The sequence below is a fragment of the Trichomycterus rosablanca genome, chromosome 21, assembly GCF_030014385.1.
Source record: "Trichomycterus rosablanca isolate fTriRos1 chromosome 21, fTriRos1.hap1, whole genome shotgun sequence".
In the NCBI taxonomy this organism is placed as follows: Eukaryota; Metazoa; Chordata; class Actinopteri; order Siluriformes; family Trichomycteridae; genus Trichomycterus; species Trichomycterus rosablanca.
The window spans coordinates 323,569-341,477 of NC_086008.1; the positions used below are offsets into that span (position 1 = coordinate 323,569).

The 17,909-nt window shown below is 41.4% G+C and overlaps 2 protein-coding genes across 2 annotated transcripts in view; one reads left to right on the forward strand and one right to left on the reverse strand.

Moving 5' to 3' along the window:
- LOC134335432 (protein HIRA) overlaps positions 1-3,609 on the reverse strand; it is a 33,978-nt gene extending 30,369 nt beyond the window's left edge. The window contains exons 1-4 of the mRNA XM_063017957.1: positions 3,310-3,609; positions 2,385-2,447; positions 1,222-1,332; positions 611-701 (exon numbers count right to left, since the gene is read on the reverse strand). Coding sequence (XP_062874027.1) covers positions 611-701; positions 1,222-1,332; positions 2,385-2,447; positions 3,310-3,346 — 302 coding nt within the window. The 5' untranslated portion in view covers positions 3,347-3,609. The remainder of the gene's footprint in view (positions 1-610; positions 702-1,221; positions 1,333-2,384; positions 2,448-3,309) is intronic.
- Positions 3,610-4,948: 1,339 nt separating this feature from the next.
- On the forward strand, positions 4,949-15,096 carry slc2a11b (solute carrier family 2 member 11b). The gene is made up of 12 exons (XM_063018270.1): positions 4,949-5,011; positions 5,702-5,800; positions 8,362-8,522; positions 8,610-8,734; positions 9,046-9,175; positions 9,252-9,400; positions 9,489-9,676; positions 10,843-10,953; positions 11,046-11,147; positions 11,421-11,496; positions 11,602-11,729; positions 14,465-15,096. Exons 1-12 carry the CDS (start codon positions 4,949-4,951, stop codon positions 14,654-14,656), a joined length of 1,524 nt encoding a protein of 507 aa, XP_062874340.1. The 3' UTR covers positions 14,657-15,096.
- The last annotated feature ends 2,813 nt before the right edge of the window (positions 15,097-17,909 follow it).

Sequence of the window (17,909 nt, forward strand, 5' to 3'; positions counted from 1 at the left end):
CCTCACCCGGTGTACCAAGTACCACCACGTCCGCTCCCAATTCTTCCCTAAATTTAATAACATCATCCCCAACTTCACCTCCCTCCCAGACCCCGACACACTGCCCCACCTACTGGGGGAGCACAGAGAGAGCTGCACACTAGCAGCACTCTATACTCACACCTGCCACCAGGTGAGGGACAGTGGGTGACCATGTCTCATACACACATACACACACACACACACACACACACACACACACACACACACACACACACACACACACACACACACACACACACACAAACTGATTGTTTTACTACCTCATTATTGTAAATATTATACTTTTTATTGTTATTATTTTGCACTGTTTTTATTAATATTTTATTCTATTCTATAGTTTTTGCACATGTAACTGTTCTGTATATTTTTGTTCTTTCTTATTTTTATTGTTTATATTTCTCTGTAACTTGCTTTGGCAATACGAATGTCATTATTTGTCATGCCAATAAAGCTTCTTTTGAGTTTGAGTTTGAGAGAGTGTGTGTGTGTGTGAATGTGTGTGAGAGAGAGTGTGTGTGTGTGAATGTGTGTGAGAGAGAGTGTGAGAGAGAATGTGTGTGTTACTCACGCTGCTTTCTTCCACACCATGACCAGTTTATCATCTCCTCCTGATGCCAGGTACAATCCGTTATTGGACCATCGGACACAGTTCACACACGCTGAAACACACACACGCACACACACACACACACACACACACGCACACACGCGCACACACACGCACACACACACAGATTACACAGATTACACAGGAGGCACAAATTCCAGTCCTTTATGAGCAGTGATGGGGTGAAAAATCCAACCAGTTACACACATTTACATTTACAGCATTTATCAGACGCTTTTATCTAAAGTGACGTACAGAACTGGGACAGTATACAGTCTGAGTAATTGAGGGTTAAGGGCCTTGCTCAAGGGCCCAACAGTGACAACCCAACAGTGGTGGGGCTTGAACCAGCAACCTTCTGATTACTAGTCCAGTACCTTAACCACTACAGCTGCCCAGAAAGTAAATATGGTTCATCAAAATGAAACTACAGTGTAACTGATTATTATTTTGCTGCGGAGGGTGTGTTTACTTCAGTTAAAATGCATTATTTAATCAGGGGGGCACAAACTTTCTACAACCCCCAGATAATCTGAACCAGCAGTGCTGGCTGAAACAGGAAGTGCTCGTACCCAAGTGATTGTCCATCTGACAGAGTAATTTGGGAACGCTCTCGTTCTTCTCATCTTCCTCTCGGAGAACCGGAGCCATGTTCCAGATCACCACCTTCCCAGAATCCTCACCTGTCAATCAATCAATCACTTAATCAATCAATCAAATCAATCAGTGCATACTGAAGCACCTCATCACGCACTATATGAGCAGAAGTATGCAGACACCTGATCATACAGTTACAGGACGTCTCGTTCCGGCTATTCCAGTGCAGCAGGTGCAGCAGTGTTGTTGGGATGTTTAAATCCTCTTTATTAGGAACACAAACCCTGTCAGTGCTGGTGATAGGGGACAGTCAGAGACACGACATGTGTTCGTCTTCATCTAGTCATTGATCAGCGGCACGTTCTGATCACACCACACCGCCACTGCTGCTGCTGCTGGATCTACATTTCTGTCTGGAGCTTCATTCTTCTCCCAACAACACTGCTGCACCTGCTGCACTCATACCAGAACAAAGCTGCTCTCCTAAACCAGGGATGGTGTGGTGCAAGTGGAAGGGAGAGTGCACAGGGGAACTGAGCATATCTAAACTGGGACACTGAAAAGTGCTCAAATCTGAATATGATCAATATAAAATATAAAAAAAATTACAAATAATACAGAAACATCATCCAAGTTAAGAAATAGCATAAATATAATTTAAAAATAAACATAATAAACATATAAGGTAAATAATAATAAGTAAATAATAAAATAATTAATAAAAAGAACTATAAACTATCAAAAATAATAAACATTAATATTACATTTATAAAATTATAATAAATACTGTAAAAAATGTTCAATACAAAATGAACATAATAAATATAAAAAATATAATCTATAATAAAAGCTATAAACTATAAAAAATAATAAAAATAATAAACATAAATATTACATATATAAAGTAATATAATTATGAAAGTAATAAAAAGATCATAAATATAAATAAATAATAAACATAATAAATATATTAGGCAAATAATATAAATATACAAATAAATAAAATCAATAAAAATAATAACTATAAGATATCAAGACTATAATAAAAATAAACATAACATAATACATATATACAATTATAAATATAAATATAATAATAATATAAATATAATAAATATAAAGCTTATGAGTTTTTTACCTTGGCCGCCGGTAGCAAACTTGGTTCCATCTGGATGAATATCAACCGAAAATATCGGCTTCCCTAAAAATAATCCATAAAAATTAATCTATTATTAATTAATTAATTTATTCATTTATTCATGTGATCATCACAACACGTGATTCTAATAATCCTGCATGTGTTCAGTTATATAATACATACATCATGTGATCATACACACTCACTCACTCACTCACTCAGTCTATCATTAGTCAGGAGGTTTTAATCATGAGAACAGATAAACACGCTGCTGTATTTTATTACTCAGCATTTAATATATTATAAATAAATCATGTTTATTTTATTACTCAGAATTAAATATGTTATAAATAAATCATGTTTATTTTATATTTTTGCTGTTTAATTGAAGGTAAAATATCTTTTTGTTAAGAGTTTCTATAAAATCTGGGCTGTTTGATCTTTATATGAATGTAAAAGTGGAATCAGTGTAAGATCTGATTCTGCTGTAACTTTATCATCATAATAACAGAATTTATTTTATTATATTATTATATCGTTATTGTTGTTGATTCGCGCATGCGCAGTTAGAGTAACCCGTCAGATTACAGTGAATAAATGCAGGTATTTTCTTAGATTGATTAGATCTGAATCAGATTATTAAACAAACTCACTGTCTCATTCCTTTAACGTGTGTGTGTGTGTGTGTGTGTGTGTGTGTGTGTGTGTGTGTGTAAACTGAAGTGTCTGTGGTCTGTACGGAACACCGTGATGTTATGTGATCGTGACAGTAGTATGACAGATAACAGTCCTCCGTACAGCAGCGTGAGTTTAGATAAACTGTCTGTATTATAATATTAGGTAGATAAAGGTTCTATAGGGAGATCTCTGATGTAGTTATAACAATACTAATGTATACATAATGAATAATGATGTGATTTATTACCGTTGTGACTGATCCAGTGAGGTTTCAACAGCTTCATCTTTAACTCAACACTCTTTTATCTTTAATTAATTACAATTCAATATCTACAACTCTTTATTCCTTATTGAGTATTTTACTACCATTTTACTTCATCTTCACTTTTTATCTCTATTTATTCTCTATTTATTCATTTAATCCCTTTGTTGTTTTTTAAAAGCGCCGATTCGGCATCCACTAGCGCTTTGTCCGACTTCTCCAAACGTCCCCGGAAACACACTCCAAACGATAGTTCCGCCTGTAGCTACACTGACTCAGTATCTGGATTCACTCAGTCACCACTTCATCCTGGTCAGGGTCGCTGTGGAGCTAATGTACATGTATTCATTTTTTACAAATCATAAATCCACCTTCTGTATATTTTAGACAGATTGTACCGTTGATAAACAAATGTGCAGGGTGGCACCACAGGAACAGCAGCAGCGCTGTGCCATCCTGCTTTGTTCATCAGGGTCAGGGTCACAGTGGGTCCAGTATCAGCCAGAAACACTGGGGCAGAGCGATGACTTTGACTCACCTATCCATCACAGACTATCCTCAGTAAATGCTCGAAGAGAAATTCTACAGGAGGAAGTTCTGGCACGGCAGCTGTGAGGTGGATGGTGCAGTAAAGCTCGCTCGATCGTGGACAGTCACATGTTTCAGCGGAGCTTTAGGCAGAACCATGTGATTTTATAACGTCCTGTTTTACTGTATCAGAGCCGGAGCATGAAGATCAGCTGAACTACACACACACACACACACACACACACACACGTTCATACACACACACACACACACACACCCTGGAGCTCTTACACACACACACACACACTCTCTCTCACACACACACACACACACACACACACACTCATGTTCATACACACACACACACACACACACCCTGGAGCTCTTACACAGACACACACACACACACACACACACACACACATGTTCATACACACACACACACACACCCTGTAGCTCTTACACACACACACACACACACACACACACACACACTCAAACTTAAACTCGTGTTCACACACAAACACACACACACAAACACACACACACACTCGTGTTTATATATATACACACACACACACACACACCCTGGAGCTCTCACACACACACACACACAGTCGTGTTCACACACACTCTTGCTCCTTCACACCCCGATTACAGCAGCAGAATTAAAACTGCTTCTGCTGCCAAAGCTTCACATGCTCCTGCAGCTCCTGCCAGACCAGCACCGGCGCACCATGAAGGAACGTGATGGATCACACACACACCAGGTGGAAGGAGGAAGGTGAGCAGGTCCAGCTACACCTCACAACATCTCACAGTGTGTGTGTGTGTGTGTGTGTGTGTGTGTGAGCTTCAGATGGATTACAGCAGTGTGTGTGTATGTGTGTGTGTGAGTGTGTGTGTGTGTGTGAGAGGGAAACATGCTTCAGAACTGCAGAAGAGCAGCTGTGCGCTTGTGCTCCTTAAATTAGACACACACACACACACACACACTCATACACACACACACACACACACACACACACACACACACACACTCATGTCCTGTCGATGGTTGAGGATCCTGCTGTTGAATAGAGGAACTAAAGGAACGATGAATGACAGAAGAGATGAAGAGTCTCAGCCGTTACTGACCGGACGAGCTCAGCAGATGAAGGTACGAGATGAAGGTCAGAGAGATCTCCTCACACTGAGACTGAAGCTCTGAGGTGTGTGTGAGCAGATACAATCAGTGGATTCAGTACGATGGTGAATGTTTGTGCATCCTGATAACAGGTTTGTTCAGGTAAAAGTAAGTGAAGGTTCTTTACAGGAAATAAAACGTTTATAAAACGATCAATTTTATTTTCTCTCACTAAAACCAGAAGATAAAATGTGAAACGTACAAAACTTACAGAACCTTTAATCTTTTATATTTCATTCTTTTTACGATGTTAAATTCAAGTAATAAAGTCATCATGCAGATAAAAACACTTTTAAGTTTCATTCCTGTCATCTTCGATTAACAGAACAGGGGTGCACAAACTTTTGCACACCGCTGTATGTACTGTCAGTGCAGGATTCACCTCCTCAGGTACTCGATCGATAATTAAACCGAGTCAGTTTGATTTTGGGGCGGCACGGTGGCTCACAGCAAGAAGGTCCAGGGTTTGATTCTCAGGTGGGGTGGTCCTGGTCCTTTCTGTGTGGAGTTTGCATGTTCTCCCTGTGTCTGTGTGGGTTTCCTCCGGAAGCTCCGGTTTCCTCCCACAGTACAAAAACATGCAGTCAGGTTAACTGGAGTGGTGTGTGTGTGTGTGTGTGTGTGTGTGTGTGTGTGTGTGTGTGTGTGTGTGTGTGAGATCAGGTACCCAGTGGAACTCTCCTCATGGTGGTTTGGGCTGCAGGTATCGGAGGAACGTTCCAGTACGGCTACAACGTCTCCATCATAAACACTCCGACCAAGGTAAGAACAGAACAGTGTGTGTGTGTGTGTGTGTGTGTGTGTGTGTGTGTTGAGTTGGTGGTACTGGGCGGGTCACGTCTGATCCCACTGAGTCTCCAGGTGAATCTCCGTACCTGCAACACATGAAAATGAACCCAGTGTGACTGAAGCTTAATCAGATGTAGAACAATACAGCAACTAAACACCATAAACAAAAAGAATAACGGGGGAATAGGAGCGGTGCCCACTGTCGCCCTCGGCTGCTCAACAGGGATTTTAATCTGTCGGTCCTGGATTCTGTAAAGTTGCTTTGAGACGATGTTCATTGTAAAAAGTGCTACATAAATACACCGATCAGCCATAACATTATGACCACCTCCTTGTTTCTACACTCACTGTCCATTTTATCAGCTCCACTTACCATATAGAAGCACTTTGTAGTTCTACAATTACTGACTGTAGTCCATCTGTTTCTCTACATGCTTTGTTACCCCCTTTCATGCTGTTCTTTAATGGTCAGGACCACCACAGAGCAGGTATTATTTAGGTGGTGGATGATTCTCAGCACTGCAGTGACACGGACATGGTGGTGGTGTGTTAGTGTGTGTTGTGCTGGTATGAGTGGATCAGATACAGCAGCGCTGCTGGAGTTTTTAAACACCTCACTGTCACTGCTGGATTGAGAATAGTCCACCAAAAATATCCAGCCAACAGCGCCCCGTGGGCAGCGTCCTGTGACCACTGATGAAGGTCTAGAAGATGACCGACTCAAACAGCAGCAATAGATGAGCGATCGTCTCTGACTTTACATCTACAAGGTGGACCGACTAGGTAGGAGTGTCTAATAGAGTGGACAGTGAGTGGACACGGTGTTTAAAAACTCCAGCAGCGCTGCTGTGTCTGATCCACTCATACCAGCACAACACACACTAACACACCACCACCATGTCAGTGTCACTGCAGTGCTGAGAATCATCCACCACCTAAATAATACCTGCTCTGTGGGGGTCCTGACCATTGAAGAACAGCATGAAAGGGGGTAACAAAGCATGTAGAGAAACAGATGGACTACAGTCAGTAATTGTAGAACTACAAAGTGCTTCTATATGGTAAGTGGAGCTGATAAAATGGACAGTGAGTGTAGAAACAAGGAGGTGGTGTTAATGTTATGGCTGATTGGTGTATATCTGACTTGACTTGAGGTAACAAAGACAGAACACATCCACAGCAGTGATGGAGACGGTGGACAGAACAGGGATGGAGCAGAACAGGGACGGAGCAGAACTGAGGGTCACTGTGTGGACGTTTCTCTCTTGCAGGGGGGTGAAAACTTAACTTCATATTAATGTTTTATCCTCATAAAGAGCTAAACACGTTCAGACTGTTTAAATCTGCAGTGAAAGAAACTCTTATGTGATTTTTGAGTAAATGTGTGTGTGTGTGTGTTGTAGTCACATGATGTATAATCACTCATGAGGATCAGTATCAGCGGTCACTCTCATTTCATGTGAGCTCAGATTTGGCATGAACACACACACACACACACACACACACACACACACACACACAGTGGATTTAGACCCCTTCAGGTTCCCCACAGTTTCCCAGTGTAAACACACTCAGTGGATCCACAATGACGAATGTGTCGCCTCACAGCAAGAAGGTCCAGGGTTTAATTCCCAGGTGGGGCGGTCCGGGTCCTTTCTGTGTGGAGTTTGCATGTTCTCCCCGTGTGGGTTTCCTCCGGGTGCTCCGGTTTCCTCCCACAGTACAGAGGCGTGTAAGTGAGGTGAACTGGAGACACTAAATAGTTCATGACTGTGTTTAATATTAAACCTGAACTGATGAATCTTGTGTAAGCAGTAACTACCGGTCCCGTCATGAATGTAACCACAGTGTAAAACATCACGTTATAATTATAATAAATAAACAAACAAACAAGCCCCACCAATGCCAGGTTGCCACTGTTGGGCCCTTAATTATTCATAATTGCTTAGACAGTATACTGTCACAGTGCTGTAAGTCACTTTGGATAAAATCGTCCGCTAAATGCAGAAATGAAAATGTAATATTTTTATATTAATTATTTATGTGTCATGTTTAAACAGTTATAATGGTGGAACATTTCTGACTAAAATCCATCTATTAGCACTTTTAAACACTTTCACAAAGGTAAAACATGCAGCAGGTCTTTCCTCTTAAAGAACATGTCATTATTTTATTCTGTTGCTGTTTTGTTGAGTGTTTTTTACAGTCGACACTTCTTGCTCGTACCGTTTGCTGTGGTTCTTTGTCACTTCCTTTATCACTGTGCTCTTGGTGTAGTCTTTTCAGAAGGTTCAGCCCTAGGACGAGTGGCAGAGATGCTAAATTTTCTCCATTTGTTTAAAACAGCTTTTGCAGTTTTGCAGTTTGTCCATCTCTCTGATTTCTCTGAGCGTCTCCGGGTTTGACTGGGCGATGGCGCCTCTATAACCCACACATCTAGATTTTTCGACCTCCTGACTTCTGAGTTTATGAGGAATAACAGCAGAACTCGTGAGGGGTTCACTAACTTATGCTGTGTGTGTGTGTGTGATCAGGCGATCCAGAGCTTCATTAATCAGACGTGGATCAGGAGGTTTAACGCTCAGATTTCTCCGGACCTGCTCACCCTGCTCTGGTCCACCATTGTCTCCATCTTCACCATCGGGGGGATGGTAGGAGCTTCAGTTGGAGCCACACTGGCGGTCAGGTTCGGCAGGTGAGCGCTGATAACACACACATAATAAAATAATAAAATAATAAAAGTGTTTTATGTAAACCAGTTTCTGCTCCTCCTGTGCCTTAGAAAACCGACGCTGCTGATGAATAACATCTTTGCACTGCTGGCGGGCGTGTTAATGGGTCTGAGCTACTTAGCTGGAGTGTTTGAGCTGCTCATCATCGGACGTTTCCTGTCCGGAATAAACGCAGGTAAATAAATAAATAAATGAATGAATAAATAAATCAAATAAATAAATGAATAAATAATTAAATAAATAAATAAATGAATAAATGTATAAATGAATAAATGAATAAATGAATAACTACCACACGTTCAGTCTGGGGAACAGAGACTGGTATCTGTACACCAGTAACCTTAGATAAGATCTGGAACTGGGGTGATACAGGAGAACAGTGACTGGGATTTGGATTGGGAGCTACAGAAAGGTCAATAAAGGTCACTGACAGGTTCATGTGTGTGTGTGTGTGTGTGTGTGTGTGTGTGTGTGTGTGATTGACAGGTGTGGGGATCTGTGTCCAGCCCCTGTATTTGGGCGAGGTCGCCCCCCGTGCTCTGCGTGGTACCATGGCGATGGGAACCTCCATTTTCATTACAGGAGGGATTCTGACAGGACAGGTGATGGGACTCAAGTAAGTGTCCTCAGTTTACCAGATGTTGTTTTTACCAGCACATCTGTGTGGTTGACGTTAGTGTGTGTGTGCTCAGTGAGCTGCTGGGGGCCCCGGAGTATTGGCCCCTCCTCCTCACCGCCACGGTTCTTCCTGCGATCCTGCAGCTGATTTTCCTGCCCTGGTTTCCTGAGAGTCCTCGATTCCTGCTGATAGACCGAGCCAATGAACCCGCCTGCAGCACCGGTACTGAAACCCACACACACCTCCATTACATTCAGTACTGGATTAATGAGTGATACATGTGTGTGTGTGTGTGTGTGTGTACCCTCAGCATTAAAGCAGCTCCACAGTGGTGACAGTTACCATGGAGAATTGGACGACATGCAGCGAGAGCGAATCAGCGCCGCCGGAATCAAACCCAAAAAACCCTGGCAGCTCTTCACTGACCCCAACCTGCGCTGGCCACTCATCACCATCATCTTCATCTGCACTGCTCAGCAACTCAACGGAATCAACGCTGTACTGACTCAACACACTCAAAACACACCTCACACATTCAACACACACTCATCAGTCACCTCACACACTCATCACACACTCATCACACACTCATCACACACTCATCACACACTCATCACACACTCATCACACACCTCATATATTTATCACACACCTCACACACTCAACACACTCAAAACACACCTCACACATTCAACACACACTCATCACACACCTCATATATTTATCACACACCTCACACACTCAACACACTCAAAACACACTCATCACACACCTCACACACTCAACACACTCAAAACACACTCATCACACACCTCACACACTCATCAGTCACCTCACACACTCATCACACACTCATCACACACCTCATATATTTATCACACACCTCACACACTCAACACACTCATCACACACCTCACACACTCATCACACACTCATCACACACCTCATATATTTATCACACACCTCACACACTCAACACACTCAAAACACACCTCACACATTCAACACACACTCATCAGTCACCTCACACACTCATCACACACTCATCACACACTCATCACACACTCATCACACACTCATCACACACTCATCACACACCTCATATATTTATCACACACCTCACACACTCAACACACTCAAAACACACCTCACACATTCAACACACACTCATCACACACCTCATATATTTATCACACACCTCACACACTCAACACACTCAAAACACACTCATCACACACCTCACACACTCAACACACTCAAAACACACTCATCACACACCTCACACACTCATCAGTCACCTCACACACTCATCACACACTCATCACACACCTCATATATTTATCACACACCTCACACACTCAACACACTCATCACACACCTCACACACTCATCACACACTCATCACACACCTCATATATTTATCACACACCTCACACACTCAACACACTCAAAACACACCTCACACATTCAACACACACTCATCAGTCACCTCACACACTCATCACACACTCATCACACACCTCATATATTTATCACACACCTCACACACTCAACACACTCATCACACACCTCACACACTCATCACACACCTCACACACTCAACACACTCATCACCATCATCTTCATCTGTACAGCTCAGCAACTCAACAGAATGTTTGTGTCAGATTTATTTTTATGCAGAGTACGTCTTCAGTGAGGCAGGAGTTCCAACAGAGAAGATTCCCTACGCCACGGTGGGAACCGGAGCGTGTGAATGTTTAACAGCGCTCACCTGTGTACGTACCACACACACACACACACACACACACACACACACACACACACACACACACATATTTCACCATGTGTGTGTGTGTGTTGGTTACAGAGTTTGCTGATCGAGCACTGGGGACGACGAGCTCTGATTATTGGAGGATACTCTCTCATGTGTCTCTGGTGTATCTGCTTCACTGTCAGCCTCACGTTCCAGGTACCGACTCACTCTTCTTCTGTAGATAGGTCAGGGTCCTGATGGGTCCAGAGTCACCAGCAACTCCAAACAGGGTGTCGATCACAGACACACATGGACCAGCAGTTCAGAGGAATCAATCCACCTTTTGCATGTTTTGGATGGTAAAAGGAAACTGGATTTATAATTAATCTGGAGGAAACTAGTAATGTATAATATAATGATGTAAAATATCACACACTTCATTAATAAAACCTCACGTTTATTTAATTTGCTCTTGTGTTTGTGCTCCAGAGCTCCAGTTGGTGGGTCCCGTATCTCAGCATGCTCTGTGTTTTCGCCTTCATCCTCAGCTTCGGTCTCGGACCAGGTACAACCCAAACCTAAACCAGTCATCATCTAGTAACTAATGTTCATGTCGTGTTTATAACCTGTATTAGTGATTCTGCAATAATGTAAACATTCTGTTCTGCAGGGGGCGTAACTAACATTCTGATCACAGAACTGTTCACCCAGACCACCCGGCCTGCAGCGTACATGATCGCCGGGTCAGTCAACTGGCTCAGCTTCTTCTTTATCAGCATGGTGTTCCCCTTCATAGTGGTACGATCAGTAAACGTTACTCCTCAACACAGTGAGAGTTCGTTATTATCGGTGCCGGGTCTGGAAGTTTTACATTAAATTACTGCATAGAAATATTAGAAAATCACTGAATAATAAAATAAACCAGATCAACCGTCTCACCATAACTACCATCACTAACCCTACTCAAACCCTACCCCAGAACACTGATATAACCTGTTATAAATGATCTGATCCTGTTATAGCAGCTGATATCAGATATAATAATAATAATAATAATAATAATAATAATAATAATAAATAATAACAAAATAATAATATAATTAATAATAATAATAATAATAATAAAAATAGGGCAGTTGTAGCTTAGTGGTTAAGGTACTGGACTAGTAATTTGAAAGGTTGCTGGTTCAAGCCCCACCACTGCCAGGTTGCCACTGTTGGGCCCTTAACCCTCAATTTCTTGGACAGTAAGTCACTTTGGATAAAAGCCTCTGCTAAATGCCAAAAATATAAATATTAAATGCTTTATTTATTTGACTCGTTTCCTTTGTGCGCTTTGGCTATGTAACATCCAGCCAAACCACTAGAGGGCGACCTCACCTGAATACAGAACAGTTCACTTTTGCTTGTGCTAGTGACCAGACCAGATCTCCTTCCGGCCTTCCCTCCCTCAGACACAACCAACTGTGCCTGTTAAGCGCCCATCCAGCCCAGTGGCTCCACCGAAACTCAAACTAGAGACGTGGGTGCCATAACAGTGTATTATTCATTATTATTTATACATTCATTGTCTATTTTAACACCACTTTATCCTGGTCAGGGTCACTGTGGGTGTGATTCACTGGGTAAAAGGCAGGAAACACCCCGGACAGGTCGCCAGCTCATCACAGGGCATGAGAAGGATTACTGTTACTAATAAAATTACACTGTTAGAGCTGACGTGTTTAATTCACACTCACACCAGTGTAGCATAACATGGTTATAACATTTTAATATCAGTACTGTGACTGATCATTTCAGTAAAATATTATATTATTATTTTAAAGCAAAAAGAACAAAAATGGCAACAAAAAAGATAAACAAAATAACACAAATCATCAAATCATCACATCAGTTTTAATTTTTAAAGTTTCTGCACTTTTTTTTATCTAAATTTATTAAGAATTTAAAAACAAACTCCATCACTTTTCTACACCGTCTCCTTCTGATGCATTTTTCCAGCGTTGTACCAACTTTTTAATGCGCTCGTAACCGCTGATGCGCCGGTGCTTTCACATCATCATCACATGAAAATCTTCTTCCCCTTAAAGCTTCTTTCAGCGTCCAAACAGGTGTAAATCAGATGGAGCTAAATCAGGACTATAAGCGTCTCTCAGTCTCTCAGGCACGAGTGATTACTACAGAACAGAACCAAACAGAACAGAACAGAACAGAACAGAACAGAACAAAACAAAACAGAATAGAACCAAACAGAACAAAACAGAACAGAACAGAACCAAACAGAACAGAACAGAACCAAATAGAGCACAATAAAACACAACAGAACCAAACAGAACTGAACCAAAAAGATGGAAATCAGATGGAGCTAAATCCTGTCTCTCAGACACGAGTGATTACTACAGAACAAAACAGAACAGAACAGAACCAAACAGAACAGAACAAAACAGAACAGAACAGAACCAAACAGAACAGAACAGAACAGAACAGAACAGAACCAAACAGAACCAAACAGAACAGAACAGAACCAAACAGAACAGAACAGAACAGAACAGAACCAAACAGAACAAAACAGAACAGAACAGAACCAAACAGAACAGAACAGAACAGAACAGAACAGAACCAAACAGAACAAAACAGAACAGAACAGAACCAAACAGAACAAAACAGAACAGAACAGAACCAAACAGAACAGAACAAAACAGAACAGAACAGAACCAAACAGAACAGAACATAACAGAACAGAACCAAACAGAACAAAACAGAACAGAACAGAACCAAACAGAACAGAACAGAACAGAACAGAACAGAACCAAACAGAACAAAACAGAACAGAACAGAACAAAACAGAACAGAACAGAACCAAACAGAACAGAACAAAACAGAACAGAACAGAACCAAACAGAACAGAACAGAACAGAACAGAACAGAACCAAACAGAACAGAACAAAACAGAACAGAACCAAACAGAACAGAACAGAACAAAACAGAACAGAACAGAACAGAACAGAACCAAACAGAACAGAACAGAACAACAAAACAAAACAGAACAGAACAGAACAGAACCAAACAAAACAAAACAGAACAGAACAGAACCAAACAGAACAGAACAGAACAGAACAAAACAGAACAAAACAAAACAGAACAGAACAGAACAGAACCAAACAGAAGAGAACAGAACAGAACAGAACAGAACAGAACAGAACAAAACAAAACAAAACAGAACAGAACAGAACAGAACCAAACAGAAGAGAACAGAACAGAACAGAACAGAACAGAACCAAATAGAGTACAATTTTATTCTTTTAAAATTAATCAGCAAATGAACCAGCTAGACAGCTTAATGACTCTTGGAATTGTGGGTAGTGTAGTACCCAAACGTTTGATGGTTTCTACAGGATCGTCTACTATCATTTAATAATCTGAAGGTAAATCTGATCAGATTTAAACATGATTAATACAACATGTCATTTTTCCTCTCAGAGCTTCATCACCCACCTGAGCAGGTATGTTTCTCTCTCTCTCTCTCTGTACAGAACAGGCTGCAGCAGTTCTGTTTCCTGGTGTTTTTGCTCATCTGTCTCCTCGTCGCCACTTTTATTTTCTTATTCGTTCCTGAGACCAAGAACAAGACGTTCCTGGAGATCCAGGCTGAGTTCAGTAAAGACAGGACAGACACGTCCATGATGAACGGGGACGACGAAAGTCAGGCATCCACGCCAATGTGAGACGCTCACCTGTCACATTCACCTGTCTGTCTCTCCTCCGCAGATCTCCACTCTCACCACTTCATCTGTGATACAGTTATTAGACACTTCAGCTCAGTTCTGGATTCTAATCAGGTTTAAAGACTGAAATCTGATTGCTGGATTAAATTGAACCCACAGAACAAATTATGACATCATAAACTTCCTGTTGCACCTTCTAACAGGTATCTGCTGTATAAGATGGGTGTGGTGTTTTGGATCTGCTTTTAGGGGCCAGATTTATGAATTAGGGTTTGGGTGACACCTAGACTGAATGTTCTGGGTGGGAGTTTTGGCTCCTAGATGTACCGTTCTAGTGACAAATTAAAGGAAATCAACAGTACTGGTTCTTCAGGTCATAAGGACTTAAATGCAGGATGTAATCAGAATGTCCACATGGAAGATCCATCCATCCACATAAACAAGGAAAGTCTTATTATAATTAAATATTTCATTAAAGTTAATGTCAAATAAAGAAACGGACTCTTCTTTTTAAGACTTTATCCTGAAATGGCCAACAAGACAAACACTAGATAAATTATTTAATTAAAAGAAAGTATAAAACTACATATGATCCATGTTTCTGATAGTATTTAAGTCAGACATTTAGTCAGATTTTGTATTTTGTATAGCTATTACATTTCTGATCGAATCTTAAGAGTCGATTCTCTGATTCACACACCCACACTTAAAGAAATCAGCGTCGTGTTTAATAATGTTTTTTTTTACACCACACACTTTTGTTATGTTTTACTGCAGAGAGACATTAAGCGAAATTAAAACTCTTCTAGCAGAGAAAGACGATCAAAATCTACAAAATTCTGATTTATAACCGAACATGAACAGTGAATCACATGAGGAAGAGAAAAGAGTCGGTAAGTCTGATTACAGCTTTAATATTGTTAGGGGGTCTGCGGCGTCTGATGGACTTACCACCTGTCCTCGGCGTCGCAGACATTACAGAACAAAGAGCAGCGTGGCTTCATATAGGAAGCCCGCTGATTAGGGCGTACGACCGGCACCTGCGCGCTTACTATATAAGTGGGCGTCGCCAGTGTGCCGGCGTCGCACCTTTTGTTCTCATGCCGGCGTTTGGCTGCATTGCTCCAGCCGCTTTTTCTTTCCTTTAGTCTAGTGGGTACCTCCAGGCGCCGTAGGCGGTTGGAGGAGTAGGGTCAGGAGGCCCGAGGTACTAGATCAGTTTTGGTAGATTGGCTGGTGCGACTGGGTGCAGTCCTAACGCTGGATTTTCCTTTCCGGCTCTTGCCGTCTAGCTTTCGGCTAAAGCTAACGCCGGGGTATTCGCTTCCCCGTGCCGGGGATCTTTGTAGCGCTACTGGCGCTTCCCTTGTGAGCCGCGCCCCCACCGGAGCGACCAGGGTTCGCGTCCGGAGTTCGCTACTTTATTGCGAACTAGTTATATTATATGGTCACTTCCCAGCTGCGCTGGTGACAGCACCGTCGAGCTTTTTAGAACCTGTGTTCCCTTCCTCTGTTTTGGTTTTGCCTCGTGGTTTTTTTTTCCCCGAGCTCGGCTGAGCGCGGTGCCTCGTTTTAGCGCCGGTGCTATTACTTTCTGCAGCCTTGCCAGCGACCAGGGTTCGCGGCTCGCTTCCAGTACAAGTTGTTTCCGGTTTTGTTTCTCTTTTCTTTTCAGAGCCAGAGTCTTCGGCAGCGTTCGGGGTCCCCGAATAGTTTTATGTTATTCCTTGGTCTGTTTTCATTTATTAAATAAAGAACCTTTATTTTCTCTTATCTCCGCGTCTTGGGTCCTCCCTCTCCGCTACTCATAACAAATATCTCACGTTTTTAACTTTGTTATATTAATTCACTGTATTAAATCACTCTTTATTTTATAATTTATAATGCGTTTTCATATTTGCTTTATTGTTGTCTGAAAATATATATATAATACACATCGATTCATGGAATCGGTTTCAACCTAAAACACTTTATATGGGAGTTGACTTCAAATTTTGAGGAATCGAACAGTCTCGTTTATGAAGCATTCATTTATTTGGCGATTAATGACACTTTTTTCATTATTAATTATGATGGGCTGGTTTTAATAAGTTAAAATCTAAAGCTACTAGAAATAGTCAGATCTGAAAGATTCTTGTCCTAATTATTATAGTATTTTTTTCTGATTTGAAAGAAGATATAAACGAAGCATATAATGTATGTAATAGAATTGATTTTTTACACTGAGTAGTAGTAGCCAGGTTAAAATACCTGCAGTCAGTAATTAGAAAATGTGCCCATAAACTTCAGTTCATTTGTGTTTATGAGAGAAATCTTAAATCTTTATTTTAATAAAAAAGTAGAAACACGTGTAGAATCACTCACACTGCTGAGCTGTTGCTGCCCTCTAGTGGTTCCGCCTCACATTACAGCACCTACAGATACTGAGCAGAGAGGATTAGAACCTGACCTGACGGTGATGGTGCCGCCGTGGATTTCTGGTGTAGACGGTAATTGTAAAGCCACGACCTGTTCAGGTTCATTACATTCACATTTACATTTTCTGCATTTAGCAGACGCTCTTATCCAGAGTGACTTACAGAAGAGCTTCTATAGTAAACATTTCATTTCTCAAGTTTTAGTAAACAACAGTCGAAGACACAAATCTGCTGAAACCTGTTAGTTTTTGAAATGGAAAAAAATGAATTACATCTTTATATTAAATACATAATAACTCTACACCTACTGTAGTCCTGATGTGTGTGTGTGTGTGTGTGTGTGTGTGTGAGTGTGTGTGAGAGAGTGTGTTTAGTGTGTGTGTGTAGTGTGAGTGTGAGTGTGTGTGAGAGATTGTTTAGTGTGTGTGTGTGTGTGTGTGTGTAGTGTGAGTGTGTGTGAGAGTGTGTGTGTGTGAGTGAGTGTGTGTGTAGTGTATGTAGTGTGTGTGTGTGTAGTGTGTGAGCATGTGTGTGTGTGAGAGTGTGTGTAGTGTGTGTGTAGTGTGTGAGCGTGTGTGTAGTGTAGGTAGTGTGTGAGAGTGTGTGTGTAGTGTGTGAGTGTGTGTGTGTGTAGTGTGTGTGTGTAGTGTGTGAGAGTGTGTGTGTGTGTGTAGTGTGTGAGCGTGTGTGTGTGTGTGTGTGTGTAGTGTGTGTGAGCGTGTGTGTGTGTAGTGTGTGAGCGTGTGTGTGTAGTGTGTAGTGTGTGAGCATGTGTGTGTGTAAGAGTGTGTGTAGTGTGTGTGTGTGTAGTGTATGTAGTGTGTGTGTGTGAGTGA

Bases quoted from the DNA above. Each gene is read 5' to 3' on its own strand.
- slc2a11b (XM_063018270.1), top strand. From the start codon at position 4,949: ATGAATGACAGAAGAGATGAAGAGTCTCAGCCGTTACTGACCGGACGA. The intron at 11,148-11,420 runs GTACCGACTCAC...TTTGTGCTCCAG, and splicing joins CTGTCAGCCTCACGTTCCAG to AGCTCCAGTTGGTGGGTCCC. The intron at 11,730-14,464 runs GTACGATCAGTA...CTCTCTGTACAG, and splicing joins TGGTGTTCCCCTTCATAGTG to AACAGGCTGCAGCAGTTCTG.